The 13,923-nt window shown below is 45.5% G+C and overlaps 1 protein-coding gene across 1 annotated transcript in view; it reads right to left on the bottom strand.

Annotated features, from left to right (window-relative positions):
- VPS53 (VPS53 subunit of GARP complex) overlaps positions 1-13,923 on the bottom strand; it is a 472,189-nt gene that overhangs the window by 402,209 nt on the left and 56,057 nt on the right. Inside the window, exon 4 of the mRNA XM_063953873.1 lies at positions 4,204-4,270. Within this exon, the coding sequence (XP_063809943.1) occupies positions 4,204-4,270 (67 nt within the window). The remainder of the gene's footprint in view (positions 1-4,203; positions 4,271-13,923) is intronic.

Raw genomic sequence — 13,923 nt, 5'->3', positions numbered from 1 at the left:
TTTTCCTCCTCATACATGTCGACACAATCGTACCGACACCCAGCACACACACAGGGAATGCTCTGATAGAGGACAGGAACCCACTAGCCCTTTGGGGAGACAGAGGGAGAGTTTGCCAGCACACACCAGAGCGCTATATATATACAGGGATAACCTTATATAAGTGTTACTCCCTGTTATAGCTGCTGTATTTATATATTAGCTGCCAATAGTGCCCCCCTCTCTGTTTTACCCTGTTTCTGTAGTGCAGGACTGCAGGGGAGAGTCAGGGAGCCGTCCTTCCAGCGGAGTTGTGAAAGAAAATGCCGCTTGTGTGCTGAGGAGAAAGGCTCCGCCCCCTTCACGGCGGCCTTTTCTCCCGCTTTTTTCAGGAAACTGGCAGGGGATAAATGCATCCATATAGCCCAGGAGCTATATGTGATGCATTTTTTTTAGCCATATAAGGTTTTTATATCGTTTTTATTGCGTCTCAGGGCGCTCCCCCCCAGCGCCCTGCACCCTCAGTGACCGGAGTGTGAAGTGTGCTGAGAGCAATGGCGCACAGCTGCAGTGCTGTGCGCTACCTTATTTGAAGACAGGAACGTCTTCTGTCGCCGCTTTCTCCGGACCTCTTCGCTCTTCTGGCTCTGTAAGGGGGCCGGCGGCGCGGCTCCGGGACCCATCCAGGCTGAACCTGTGATCGTCCCTCTGGAGCTAATGTCCAGTAGCCAAGAAGCCCAATCCACTCTGCAGTCAGGTGAGTTCGCTTCTTCTCCCCTTAGTCCCACGATGCACTGAGCCTGTTGCCAGCAGGACTCACTGAAAATAAAAAACCTATTTAAACTTTTACTTCTAAGCAGCTCAGGAGAGCCACCTAGCTTGCACCCTTCTCGTTCGGGCACAAAAATCTAACTGAGGCTTGGAGGAGGGTCATAGGGGGAGGAGCCAGTGCACACCAGCTAGTCTAAAGCTTTTACTTTTTGTGCCCAGTCTCCTGCGGAGCCGCTATTCCCCATGGTCCTTACGGAGTTCCCAGCATCCACTAGGACGTCAGAGAAAAAGAAAGAAAATAACCATTCACTTAAACCTGATCTATTGTTTTATGGTGTTAGTCTATCTTTGTTTATAGACAATAAAAAAGGCACTTATACAGTGCTGCACATAACCCATCTTATCACTTGTAGCTTTGAATTCCTCCAAAGCCTACTCTATGTTTTACTGGTAAGAAATCACATCTGCCCAAATTATTAACTCTGGAATGTTTTCTCCAGCTTTATGAAGTATGACAGGATGTGCTTACAGCGAATGCTAGGTAGATGAACCCTTAGAGATTTCCTGGTTTATTCTATTTTAACATCACGCAACATATAAATGGGTTCACATATATTCAGTGTGCAAATTGCTAGTTATAAACAGTTATGGAAACTAAAAAGAATTTATAGTATGTATACTAGACCACAGCAAACGTTTCCTAAAACAGTCTCTATAAATCATTAATAACTGGCATCTATCAAGGTCAAATAAATAGATAAATAAGGATTAAAAAACAGCAAGGTATTAAGCATTATATGTTATAAGACCTTTGACTTGACTTTCCAAGGAGAAAAATACTGGGTATCCGGTCTCTAGGTCGACCACTACTGGTCGACAGGGTTTCTAGGTTGACATGTTCTAGGTTGACATACATTTTTCACAATTTTTTTTCTTTTTTTTAACTTTTTCATACTTTACGATCCACGTTGACTACAATTGGGAATGGTAAAATGTGTAGAGCGCAGTGGTAGCGGAGTGAGGCACCTTGGGGACACAGTGCACTAATTGGGGTTCCCGGTCACTCTACGAAGAAGACACCCAAAAAATTAAAAAACCTCATGTTGACCTTGCTCATGCAGACCTAATGCTTGTGTCAACCTATTTTGGATGATGACCAATAGTGGTCGACCTAGACACTGTCGAACTAAATGTGGTCGACCATATGAACCACACCCAAAATACTGCACATTCATAAAGCACAAGGCACACTTTCATTGCCTTCTAAACTCACTGCTAACCAAATAACTAAACATATGTTTATATCCCTACTTACCAATAAAAAAAAACTAGAGTATTATTTATAGTATTATTTATAGAATAGGTAAAATCCATCAATCTTGTAACATGTAAAATCAAACATATTGGCAGTAAATTTTGTGTATTTTGGAATAAATATACATTGTATGAAGTATATGGTTGTTGAACACAAGCTGTTTATTGTATCTAGGACAGAGTATCTGTACTAATTACACATTGTAAATACTTCTAGTAGTGATCACAATTTTTAATTTCCTGCCCAGGTAAACAGTAAAGAAACATTTTACAGGGAGCAAGAGATTTCTAGCTTATCTACATTAGACCACTTGAGTTTAAAGAAGAGAAAAACTTGCAAATATAACACTAGCTACAAGCATTAAGTTTATTGTCATTTGTCTCATATGGAGATTACGCTTGTAGTTAGTGTGCTCGGGGATGTAGTCAAAATGTCGTGTTATGATGTTGACATTGTTAAAATGTCGACCTTAAACATGACGACAAGTACCGAATGTCGACGTGGAACACAAACATTCTGCACGAACTGGAAGCAGAGGGTTAGATACTAGGAGAAGGAATAGTCTATGGAGGGGAGCTTAGGGTTAGAAACCAAGGGGAGGTGTAATACTCATCACCAGAAGTGCTGCTTGATCCCCTGGAAGTCCTCATCAGTTGACCAACGGACCTGGAAAGGCATTGCTGGAGATGCCAGACTCACCGACCAGGTAAGTCACCACTAGACCACCAGGGTAAGTTTGTCAACATTCTAATCATGTCCACATTCCATGATATGATGAATTTGATATGGCAATGTTGACTATGGGGTCTATTCAATTAGTGTCGGATCCTCGCAGTATTCAATTGCGGGAATTTCCGACAGGTTTTTGCCCGTTTTCCACAATGCCGATCCAACTTTTTAAGTCGAATTGGCATTGTCAAAAACAAGCCAAAAACCTGTCTGAAACGACCACAAATTCGACAAAATATGTGGATCCGTGGCTAATCCGCAAATCCACATGTTTTCCGACAAGTTGGAAAAACGACACTGGACTTGAATAGGTCGAATCCAGATTCGACCTAAAAAAAAGTCGGAAAATGGCATTTTTCCAACTTGTCGGGAATTTTACGACAATAATTGAATAGACTCTTATGTGAGCATGTCAACATTATTAACATGTTAATATGTTGAATGTCGACAAAATATACCACAACCTGTGCTTGTAATAAGAACCTCACTGTGTTAGGATGTTAAGGGGTTTTGGTTATGTGTCCTGACAAAGTAAGTGTTTCTGCAGGTAAAAGGCCTGTTGGTCAGATCTGTTCATTCTGCTGCTTTTTGAGAGATTATTGGTGGGTTTATGCAGCATTTTCATAAATATATAATTTCCTTCAGGTTTAAGAGTACGGTTTTGTTTCTAGCTCTACTTTTTGGAGTACATTATAGAAATGTATAATAAAATAACCTTGACATGGCAAAGAACAAAGCACAACACAGAATATCAAGATTCTGAAGTCCTTGTCAGTCTAATGTACATGAAATAACTGAAGTGCCAAAGCTTTTAAGGAAACTTGCTACACCCTGTAAAGGAATGTTCACACCCAGTCTCAGTTATTTCCATGTATAAAAAGAGGTCGTTATCAGGATCTGTATTTTAGTCTGATCAGAATATTTTTAGCAGATTGTTTAAAGTCATGGGAGATATTTCTGCTTAATACTTTTAAAAGGCTGCAAAAGGGTGTTACAGCAAGAAGACCAACCAGAAATTGCAATCTCCATATTACACAGATTCACACCATCCATCTTATTTATTGTGCACAGTTGAAGGACACAGGCCTACACCTAGGTTTGCAAAGCTAAAAGTTTTAATCTCCTAGCACTTTACACTTAGATGCAGAGAGCAAAAGAGTGAGCGGCGTACACACAGAGGCCGAGGGAGCGACGCAAACACAGAGGCTGAGGGAGTGACGCACACACAGACAGAGAAAGGGAGTGATGAAGACAGAGAGAGTGAGGGAGTGATGCAGACAAAAGGAAAATAAGGCACACTGATAGTTACATTTATCAAATGAATGTGTGTCACATATTCATACACAGAAAACAATCTCTTTGCGGCGCCTTCACCATCTTAACCTTGGCAACAGAAAATTGGTACATACCTGTCTCCCATCTTGGCCTACATTTGTTTGGCCACGAACTACAGTTCTTATGTTGTCATCCAAACGCCTGAAGAAAAATATACATTTATCATATTAAATTTGTATGTAAAATAAAGTATTTTCTGGCATTTACTGTTAGTTTGTAAAGATTTGCTCCACGTTTCCCTCCATGTGTATGTGGAAATAGTAATACTAAATGGCAGAGACACTTGGCGATGAAAAAAAGACACAAAAAAGATGCTTGCGTGTACCAATGTTTTAATGTAGAAGCTTCTATAATCAGCTTCTTGTGTATTTTTTTCAATCCTGAATCTGGCGTAAAAAGCAGGCTTTACTGCAATTTTTTGCCTGGTGTTTTTTTCAGGCAATTCAATTCAAGCCCGTCTATCGCTTGAAAACAATACATTTATGGGATAAGTTCCCGAACCTATGTTTTCGCGATCGCAGGCGCAAATAAACAGCACTGTATTTTGAAATGGAGGATGCTTTTATCTGAAAAAGATTATTGGCGAGAGCTCTTTGTTTTAAATTAATGTGTGTGTGTGTGTGTGTGTGTGTGTGTGTGTGTGTGTGTGTGTGTGTGTGTGTGTGTGTGTGTGTGTGTACACACATAATATATATATATATTATTTATATATATTATTTATATCTTGCTCAAAAAAATAAAGGGAACACTTAAACAACACAATGTAACTCCAAGTCAATCACACTTCTGTGAAATCAAACTGTCCACTTAGGAAGCTACACTGATTGACAATCAATTTCACATGCTGTTGTGCAAATGGAATAGACAACAGGTGGAAATTATAGTCAATTAGCAAGACACCCCCAATAAAGGAGTTGTTCTGCAGGTGGTGACCACAGACCACTTCTCAGCTCCTATGCTTTCTGGCTGATGTTTTGGCCACTTTTGGAAGCTGGCGGTGCTTTCGCTCTAGTGGTAGCATTAGACTGAGTCTACAACCCACACAAGTGGCTCAGGTAGTGCAGCTCATCCAGGATGGCACATCAATGTGAGCTGTGGCAAGAAGGTTTGCTGTGTCTATCAGCGTAGTGTCCAGAGCATGGAGGCGCTACCAGGAGACAGGCCAGTACATCAGGAGACGTGGAGGAGGCCGTAGGAGGGCAACAACCTAGCAGCAGGACCGCTACCTCCGCCTTTGTGCAAGGAGGAACAGGAGGAGCACTGCCAGAGCCCTGCAAAATGACCTCCAGCAAGCCACAAATGTGCATGCGTCTACTCAAACGATCAGAAACAGACTCCATGAGGGTGGTATGAGGGCCCGACGTCCACAGGTGGGGGTTGTGCTTACAGCCCAACACCGTGCAGGACGTTTGGCATTTGCCAGAGAACACCAAGATTGGCAAATTCGCCACTGGCGCCCTGTGCTCTTCACAGATGAAAGCAGGTTCTCACTGAGCACATGTGACAGAGTCTGGAGACGCCAAGGAGAATGTTCTGCTGCCTGCAACATCCTCCAGCATGACCGGTTTGGCAGTGGGTCAGTAATGGTGTGGTGTGGCATTTCTTCGGGGGGCTGCACAGTCCTCCATGTGCTCGCCAGAGGTAGCCTGACTGCCATTAGGTACCAAGATGAGATCCTCAGACCCCTTGTGAGACCATATGCTGGTGCGGGTGGCCTTGGGTTCCTCCTAATGCAAGACAATGCTAGACCTCATGTGGCTGGAGTGTGTCAGCAGTTCCTGCAAGACAAAGGCCTTAATGCTTTGGGCTGGCCCGCCCGTTCCCCAGACCTGAGTCCAATTGAGCACATCTGGGACATCATGTCTCGCTGCATCCACCAACGCCACGTTGCACCACAGACTGTCCAGGAGTTGGCGAATGCTTTAGTCCAGGTCTGGGAGATCCCTCAGGAGACCATCCGCCACCTCATCAGGAGCATGCCCAGGCGTTGTAGGGAGGTCATACAGGCACGTGGAGGCCACACACACTACTGAGCCTCAATTTGACTTGTTTTAAGGGCATTACATCAAAGTTGGATCAGCCTTTAGTGTGTTTTTCCACTTTAATTTTGAGTGTGACTCCAAATCCAGACCTCCATGGGTTAATAAATTTGATTTCCATTGATAATTTTTGTGTGATTTTGTTGTCAGCACATTCAACTATGTAAAGAACAAAGTATTTAATAAGAATATTTCATTCATTCAGATCTGGGAAGTGTTATTTTAGTGTTCCCTTTATTTTTTTGAGCAGTGTGTATAATATATATATATATATATATATATATGTATATGTATATATATATACACATACATACATATACACACACACACACACACATACATTGCTCAAAAAATATATACATACATACACACACTGCTCAAAAAAATAAAGGGAACACTAAAATAACACATCCATGGAGGTCTGGATTTGGAGTCACACTCAAAATTAAAGTGAAAAAACACACTACAGGCTGATCCAACTTTGATGTAATGTCCTTAAAACAAGTCAAAATGAGGCTCAGTAGTGTGTGTGGCCTCCACGTGCCTGTATGAACTCCCTACAATGCCTGGGCATGCTCCTGATGAGGTGGCGGATGGTCTCCTGAGGGATCTCCTCCCAGACCTGGACTAAAGCATTCGCCAACTCCGGGACAGTCTGCGGTGCAACGTGGCGTTGGTGGATGGAGCGAGACATGATGTCCCAGATGTGCTCAATTGGATTCAGGTCCTGCACGGTGTTGGGCTGTAAGCACAACCCCCACCTGTGGGCGTCAGGCCCTCATACCACCCTCATGGAGTCTGTTTCTGATCGTTTGAGTAGACACATGCACATTTGTGGCTTGCTGGAGGTCATTTTGCAGGGCTCTGGCAGTGTTCCTCCTTGCACAAAGGCGGAGGTAGCGGTCCTGCTGCTGGGTTGTTGCCCTCCTACGGCCTCTTCCACATCTCCTGATGTACTGGCCTGTCATCCTGGATGAGCTGCACTACCTGAGCCACTTGTGTGGGTTGTAGACTCAGTCTCATGCTACCACTAGAGTGAAAGCACCGCCAGCTTTCAAAAGTGACCAAAACATCAGCCAGAATGCATAGGAGCTGAGAAGTGGTCTGTGGTCACCACCTGCAGAACAACTCCTTTATTGGGGGTGTCTTGCTAATGGACTATAATTCCCACCTGTTGTCTATTCCATTTGCACAACAGCATGTGAAAATAAGATTTTACTCACCGGTAAATCTATTTCTCGTAGTCCGTAGTGGATGCTGGTACTCCGTAAGGACCATGGGGAATAGACGGCTCCGCAGGAGACTGGGCACAACTAAAGAAAGCTTTAGGACTACCTGGTGTGCACTGGCTCCTCCCACTATGACCCTCCTCCAGACCTCAGTTAGGATACTGTGCCCGGAAGAGATGACACAATAAGGAAGGATTTTGAATCCCGGGTAAGACTCATACCAGCCACACCAATCACACCGTATAACTCGTGATACTATACCCAGTTAACAGTATGAAATATAACTGAGCCTCTCAACAGATGGCTCAACAATAACCCTTTAGTTAGGCAATAACTATATACAAGTATTGCAGACAATCCGCACTTGGGATGGGCGCCCAGCATCCACTACGGACTACGAGAAATAGATTTACCGGTGAGTAAAATCTTATTTTCTCTGACGTCCTAAGTGGATGCTGGGACTCCGTAAGGACCATGGGGATTATACCAAAGCTCCCAAACGGGCGGGAGAGTGCGGATGACTCTGCAGCACCGAATGAGCAAACTCTAGGTCCTCCTCAGCCAGGGTATCAAACTTGTAGACTCTTGCAAAAGTGTTTGAACCCGACCAAGTAACCGCTCGGCAAATTTGTAAAGCCGAGACCCCTCGGGCAGCCGCCCAAGAAGAGCCCACTTTCCTCGTGGAATGGGCTTTTACAGATTTAGGGTGCGGCAGTCCAGCCGCAGAATGTGCAAGTTGAATCGTGCTACAGATCCAGCGAGCAATAGTCTGCTTAGAAGCAGGAGCACCCAGCTTGTTGGGTGCATACAAGATAAATAGCGAGTCAGTTTTCCTGACTCCAGCCGTCCTGGAAACATATATTTTCCAGGGCCCTGACTACGTCCAGTAACTTGGAATCCTACAAGTCCCAAGTAGCCGCAGGCACCACAATAGGTTGGTTCACATGAAAACTGATACCACCTTAGGAAGTAATTGGGAACGAGTCCTCAATTCCGCCCTATCCATATAAAAAAATTAGATAAGGGCTTTTGCATGATAAAGCCGCTAATTCTGATACATGCCTGGCCGACGCCAAGGCCAACAGCATGACCACTTTCCACGCGAGGTATTTTAGCTCCACGGATTTAAGTGGCTCAACCCAATGCGACTTCAGGAAATCCAACACCACGTTGAGATCCCACGGTGCCACTGGAGGCACAAACGGGTGCTGACTATGCAGCACTCCCTTAACAAAAGTCTGAACTTCAGGCAGTGAAGTCAGTTCTATTTTGGAAGAAAATCGATAGAGCCGAAATCTGGACCTTAATGGAACCCAATTTTAGGCCCATAGTCACCCCTGACTGTAGGAAGAGCAGAAATCGACCTAGCTGAAATTCCTCCGTTGGGGCCTTCCTGGCCTCACAGCACGCAACATATTTCCGCCATATGCGGTGATAATGGTTTGCGTTCACTTCTTTCCTAGCTTTAATTAGCGTAGGGATAACTTCCTCCGGAATGCCCTTTTCCTTCAGGATCCGGCGCTCAACCGCCATGCCGTCAAACGCAGCCGCGGTAAGTCTTGGAACAGACAGGGCCCCTGCTGCAGCAGGTCCTGTCTGAGCGGCAGAGGCCATGGGTTCTCTGAGATCATTTCTTGGAGTTCTGGGTACCAAGCTCTTCTTGGCCAATCCGGAACAATGAGTATAGTTCTTACTCCTCTCCTTCTTATTATTCTCATTACCCTGGGTATGAGAGGCAGAGAAGGGAACACATACACCGACTGGTACACCCACGGTGTTACCAGAGCGTCCACAGCTATCGCCTGAGGGTCCCTTGACCTGGCGCAATATCTTTTTAGCTTTTTGTTGAGGCGGGATGCCATCATGTCCACCTGTGGTCTTTCCCAACGGTGTACAATCATTTGGAAGACTTCTGGATGAAGTCCCCACTCTCCCGGGTGGAGGTCGTGTCTGCTGAGAAAGTCTGCTTCCCATTTGTCCACTCCGGGAATGAACACTGCTGACAGTGCTAACACATGATTTTCCGCCCATCGGAGAATCCTTGTGGCTTCTGCCATCGCCATCCTGCTTCTTGTGCCGCCCTGTCGGTTTACATGAGCGACCGCCGTGATGTTGTCTGACTGGATCAGCACCGGCCGGTGTTGAAGCAGGGTCTAGCCTGACTTAGGGCATTGTAAATGGCCCTTAGTTCCAGAATATTTTTGTGTAGGGAAGTCTCCTGACTTGTCCATAGTCCTTGGAAGTTTCTTCCCTGTGTGACTGCCCCCCAGCCTCGAAGGCTGGCATCCGTGGTCACCAGGACCCAGTCCTGTATGCCGAATCTGCGGCCCTCTAGAAGATGAGCACTCTGCAGCCACCACCACAGCGACACCCTGGCCCTTGGAGACAGGGTTATCCGCCGATGCATCTGAAGATGCGACCCGGACCACTTGTCCAACAGATCCCACTGGAAGATCGTTGCATGGGACCTGGCGAATGGAATTTCTTCGTAAGAAGCTACCATCTTTCCCATGGCTCGCGTGCATTGATGCACCGACACCTGTATTTGTATTAGGAGGTCTCTGTCTAGAGACGACAACTCCTTGGACTTCTCCTCCGGGAGAAACCCTTTTTATCCTGTTCTGTGTCCAGAACCATACCCAGGAACAGTAGACGCGTCGTAGGAACCAGCTGCGACTTTGGAATATTCAGAATCCAGCCGTGCTGTTGTAGCACTTCCCGAGATAGTGCTACTCCGACGAACAACTGCTCCCTGGACCTCGCCTTTATAAGGAGATCGTCCAAGTATGGGATAATTATTTCGGCCATTACCTTGGTAAATACCCTCGGTGCCGGGGACAGACCAACGGCAACGTCTGGAATTGGTAATGACAATCCTGTACCACAATTTTGAGGTACTCCTGGTGAGGAGGGTAAATAGGGACATGCAGGTAAGCATCCTTGATGTCCAGTGATACCATGAAATTCTCCAGGCTTGCAATAATCGCCCTGAGCGATTCCATTTTGAACTTGAACCTTCGTATATAAGTGTTCAAGGATTTCAATTTTAGAATGGGTCTCACCGAACCGTCTGGTTTCGGTACCACAAACATTTTGGAATGGTAACCCCGGCCTTGTTGAAGGAGGGGTACCTTGATTTCACCTGCTGGAAGTACAGCTTGTGAATTGCCGCCAGTACTACCTCCCTTTCTCCGAGGGCAGCAGGCAAGGCTGATGTGAGGTAACGGCGAGGGGGAGTCGCCTCGAACTCCAGCTTGTATCCCTGTGATACTACTTGCAGAACCTAGGGATCCACCTGTGGGCAAGCCCACTGGTCCCTGAAGTTCCCGAGACGCGCCCCCACCGCACCTGTCTCCACCTGTGGAGCCCCAGCGTCATGCGGTGGACTCAGAGGAAGCGGGGGAAGATTTTTGATCCTGGGAACTGGCTGTCTGGTGCAGCTTTTTCCTTCTTCCCTTATCTCTGTGCAGAAAGGAAGCACCTTTGACCCGCTTGCTTTTCTGAAGCCGAAAGGACTGTACCTGAAAATACGGTGCTTTCTTAGGCTGTGAGGAAACCTGAGGTAAAAGTTTTTCTTCCCAGCTGTTGCTGTGGATACGAGGTCCCAGAGACCATCCCCAAACAATTCCTCACCCTTATTAGGCTGAATCTCCATGTGCCTTTTAAAGGTAGCATCACCTGTCCACTGCCGGGTCTCTAATACCCTCCTGGCAGAATGGACATAGCATTAATTCTGGATGCCAGCCGGCAAATATCCCTCTGTGCATCCCTCATATATAAGACAACGTCTTTAATATGCTCTATGTTAGCAAAATAATATCCCTGTCTAGGGTATTAATATTATCTGACAGGGTATCAGACCACGCTGCAGCAGCACTATTTATGCTGAGGCAATTGCAGGTCTCAGTATAGTACCTGAGTGTGTATATACAGACTTCAGGATAGCCTCCTGCTTTTTATCAGCAGGCTTCTTCAAAGTGGCCGTATCCCAAGACGGCAGAGCCACCTTTTTTGACAAACGTGTGAGCGCCTTATCCACCCTAGGGGATATCTCCCAACGTGACCTATCCTCTGGCGGGAAAGGGTACGCCAGCAGTAACTTTTTAGAAATTACCAGTTTCTTATCGGGGGAACCCACGCTCTTTACACACTTCATTCACTCATCTGATGGGGGAACAAAACACTGGCTGCTTTTTCTCCCCAAAAATAAAACCCCTTTTATGTGGTACTTGGGTTCATGTCAGAAATGCGTAACACATTTTTCATTGCCGAGATCATGTAACGGATGTTCCTAGTGGATTGTGTATATGTCTCAACCTCGTCGACACTGGAGTCAGACTCCGTGTCGACATCTGTGTCTGCCATCTGAGGTAACGGGCGTTTTTTTGAGCCCCTGATGGCCTTTGAGGCCGGCTGAGAAGCCGGCTGTCCCACAGCTGTTACGTCATCCAGCCTTTTATGTAAGGAGTTGACATTGTCGGTTAATACCTTCCACCTATCCATCCACTCTGGTGTCGGCCCCACAGGGGGCGACATCCCATTTATCGGCCTCTGCTCCGCCTCCACGTAACCTTCCTCATCCAACATGTCGACACAGCCGTACCGACACACCGCACACACACAGGGAATGCTCTGACTGAGGACAGGACCCCACAAAGTCCTTTGGGGAGACAGAGAGAGAGTATGCCAGCACACACCAGAGCGCTATATAATGCAGGGATTAACACTATAACGGAGTGAATTTTTCCCCCAATAGCTGCTTGTATACACATATTGCGCCTAAATTTAGTGCCCCCCCTCTCTTTTTAACCCTTTGAGCCTGAAAACTACAGGGGAGAGCCTGGGGAGCTGTCTTCCAGCTGCACTGTGAAGAAAAAATGGCGCCAGTGTGCTGAGGGAGATAGCCCCGCCCCTTTTCCGGCTGACTTCTCCCGCTTTTTCTGGAATTCTGGCAGGGGTATTTTTACACCTATATAGCCTTCCTGACTATATATGGTGTAGATTTGCCAGCCAAGGTGTATTATTTTGCCCTCAGGGCGCCCCTTCCCCCCAGCGCCCTGCACCCATCAGTGACCGGAGTGTGAGGTGTGCATGAGGAGCAATGGCGCACAGCTGCAGTGCTGTGCGCTACCTTGTTGAAGACAGAAGTCTTCTGCCGCCGATTTTCCGGAACACTTCTTGCTTCTGGCTCTGTAAGGGGGCCGGCGGCGCGGCTCCGGGACCGAACATCGAGGTCAGGTCGTGTGGTCGATCCCTCTGGAGCTAATGGTGTCCAGTAGCCTAAGAAGCCCAAGCTACCACCAGTTAGGTAGGTTCGCTTCTTCTCCCCTTAGTCCCTCGCTGCAGTGAGTCTGTTGCCAGCAGATCTCACTGTAAAATAAAAAACCTAAAATATACTTTCTTTCTAGGAGCTCAGGAGAGCCCCTAGTGTGCATCCAGCTCAACCGGGCACAAGATTTTAACTGAGGTCTGGAGGAGGGTCATAGTGGGAGGAGCCAGTGCACACCAGGTAGTCCTAAAGCTTTCTTTAGTTGTGCCCAGTCTCCTGCGGAGCCGCTATTCCCCATGGTCCTTACGGAGTCCCAGCATCCACTTAGGACGTCAGAGAAATTGATTGTCAATCAGTGTTGCTTCCTAAGTGGACAGTTTGATTTCACAGAAGTGTGATTGATTTGGAGTTACACAGTGTTGTTTAAGTGTTCCCTTTTTTTTTTGAGCAGTGTGTGTGTGTATGTATGTGTGTGTGTATGTGTGTATGTATGTGTGTGTGTGTATGTGTGTATGTATGTGTGTGTGTGTATGTGTGTGTATGTGTGTATGTATATATATATATATATATATATATATATATATATATATATATATATATATATATATATATATATATATACATACATACATACACACACACACAGGTTGAGTCTCCCTTATCCAAAATGCTTGGGACCAGAGGTATTTTGGATATCGGAATTTTCCGTATTTTGGAATAATTGCATACCATAATGAGATATCATGGTGATGGGACCCAAATATAAGCACAGAATGCATTTATGTTACATAAACACCTTATACACACAGCCGGAAGGTAATTTTAGCCAATATTTTTTGTAACTTTGTGCATTGAACAAAGTGTATCTACATCCACACAATTCATTTATGTTTCATATACACCTTATACACACAGCCTGAAGGTCATTTAATACAATATTTTTAATAACTTTGTGTATTAAATAAAGTTTGTGTACATTGAGCCATCAGAAAACAAAGGTTTCACTATCTCACTCTCACTCAAAAAATTCCGTATTTCGGAATATTTGGATATGGGATACTCAACCCGTATATATATATATATATATAGGCAAAAGAAAGAGGCGGCACTCCCAGCACTTTTCAATGGTGAAAAAATACTTTATAGTGACACACGACGTTTCGGGGGGTCTCACCCCGTCATCAGGATAAAAGTGCAATGTACAGAGAAAAATATTTATACTTACCCGCTGTCCTTGTCACGCCTGACGCCGGCTGC

Source organism: Pseudophryne corroboree, chromosome 2 (genome assembly GCF_028390025.1).
Source record: "Pseudophryne corroboree isolate aPseCor3 chromosome 2, aPseCor3.hap2, whole genome shotgun sequence".
Taxonomy (NCBI): domain Eukaryota; kingdom Metazoa; phylum Chordata; class Amphibia; order Anura; family Myobatrachidae; genus Pseudophryne; species Pseudophryne corroboree.
Note: the sequence above shows the minus strand (reverse complement) of the source record. Positions and strands in the feature narration are given on the sequence as shown.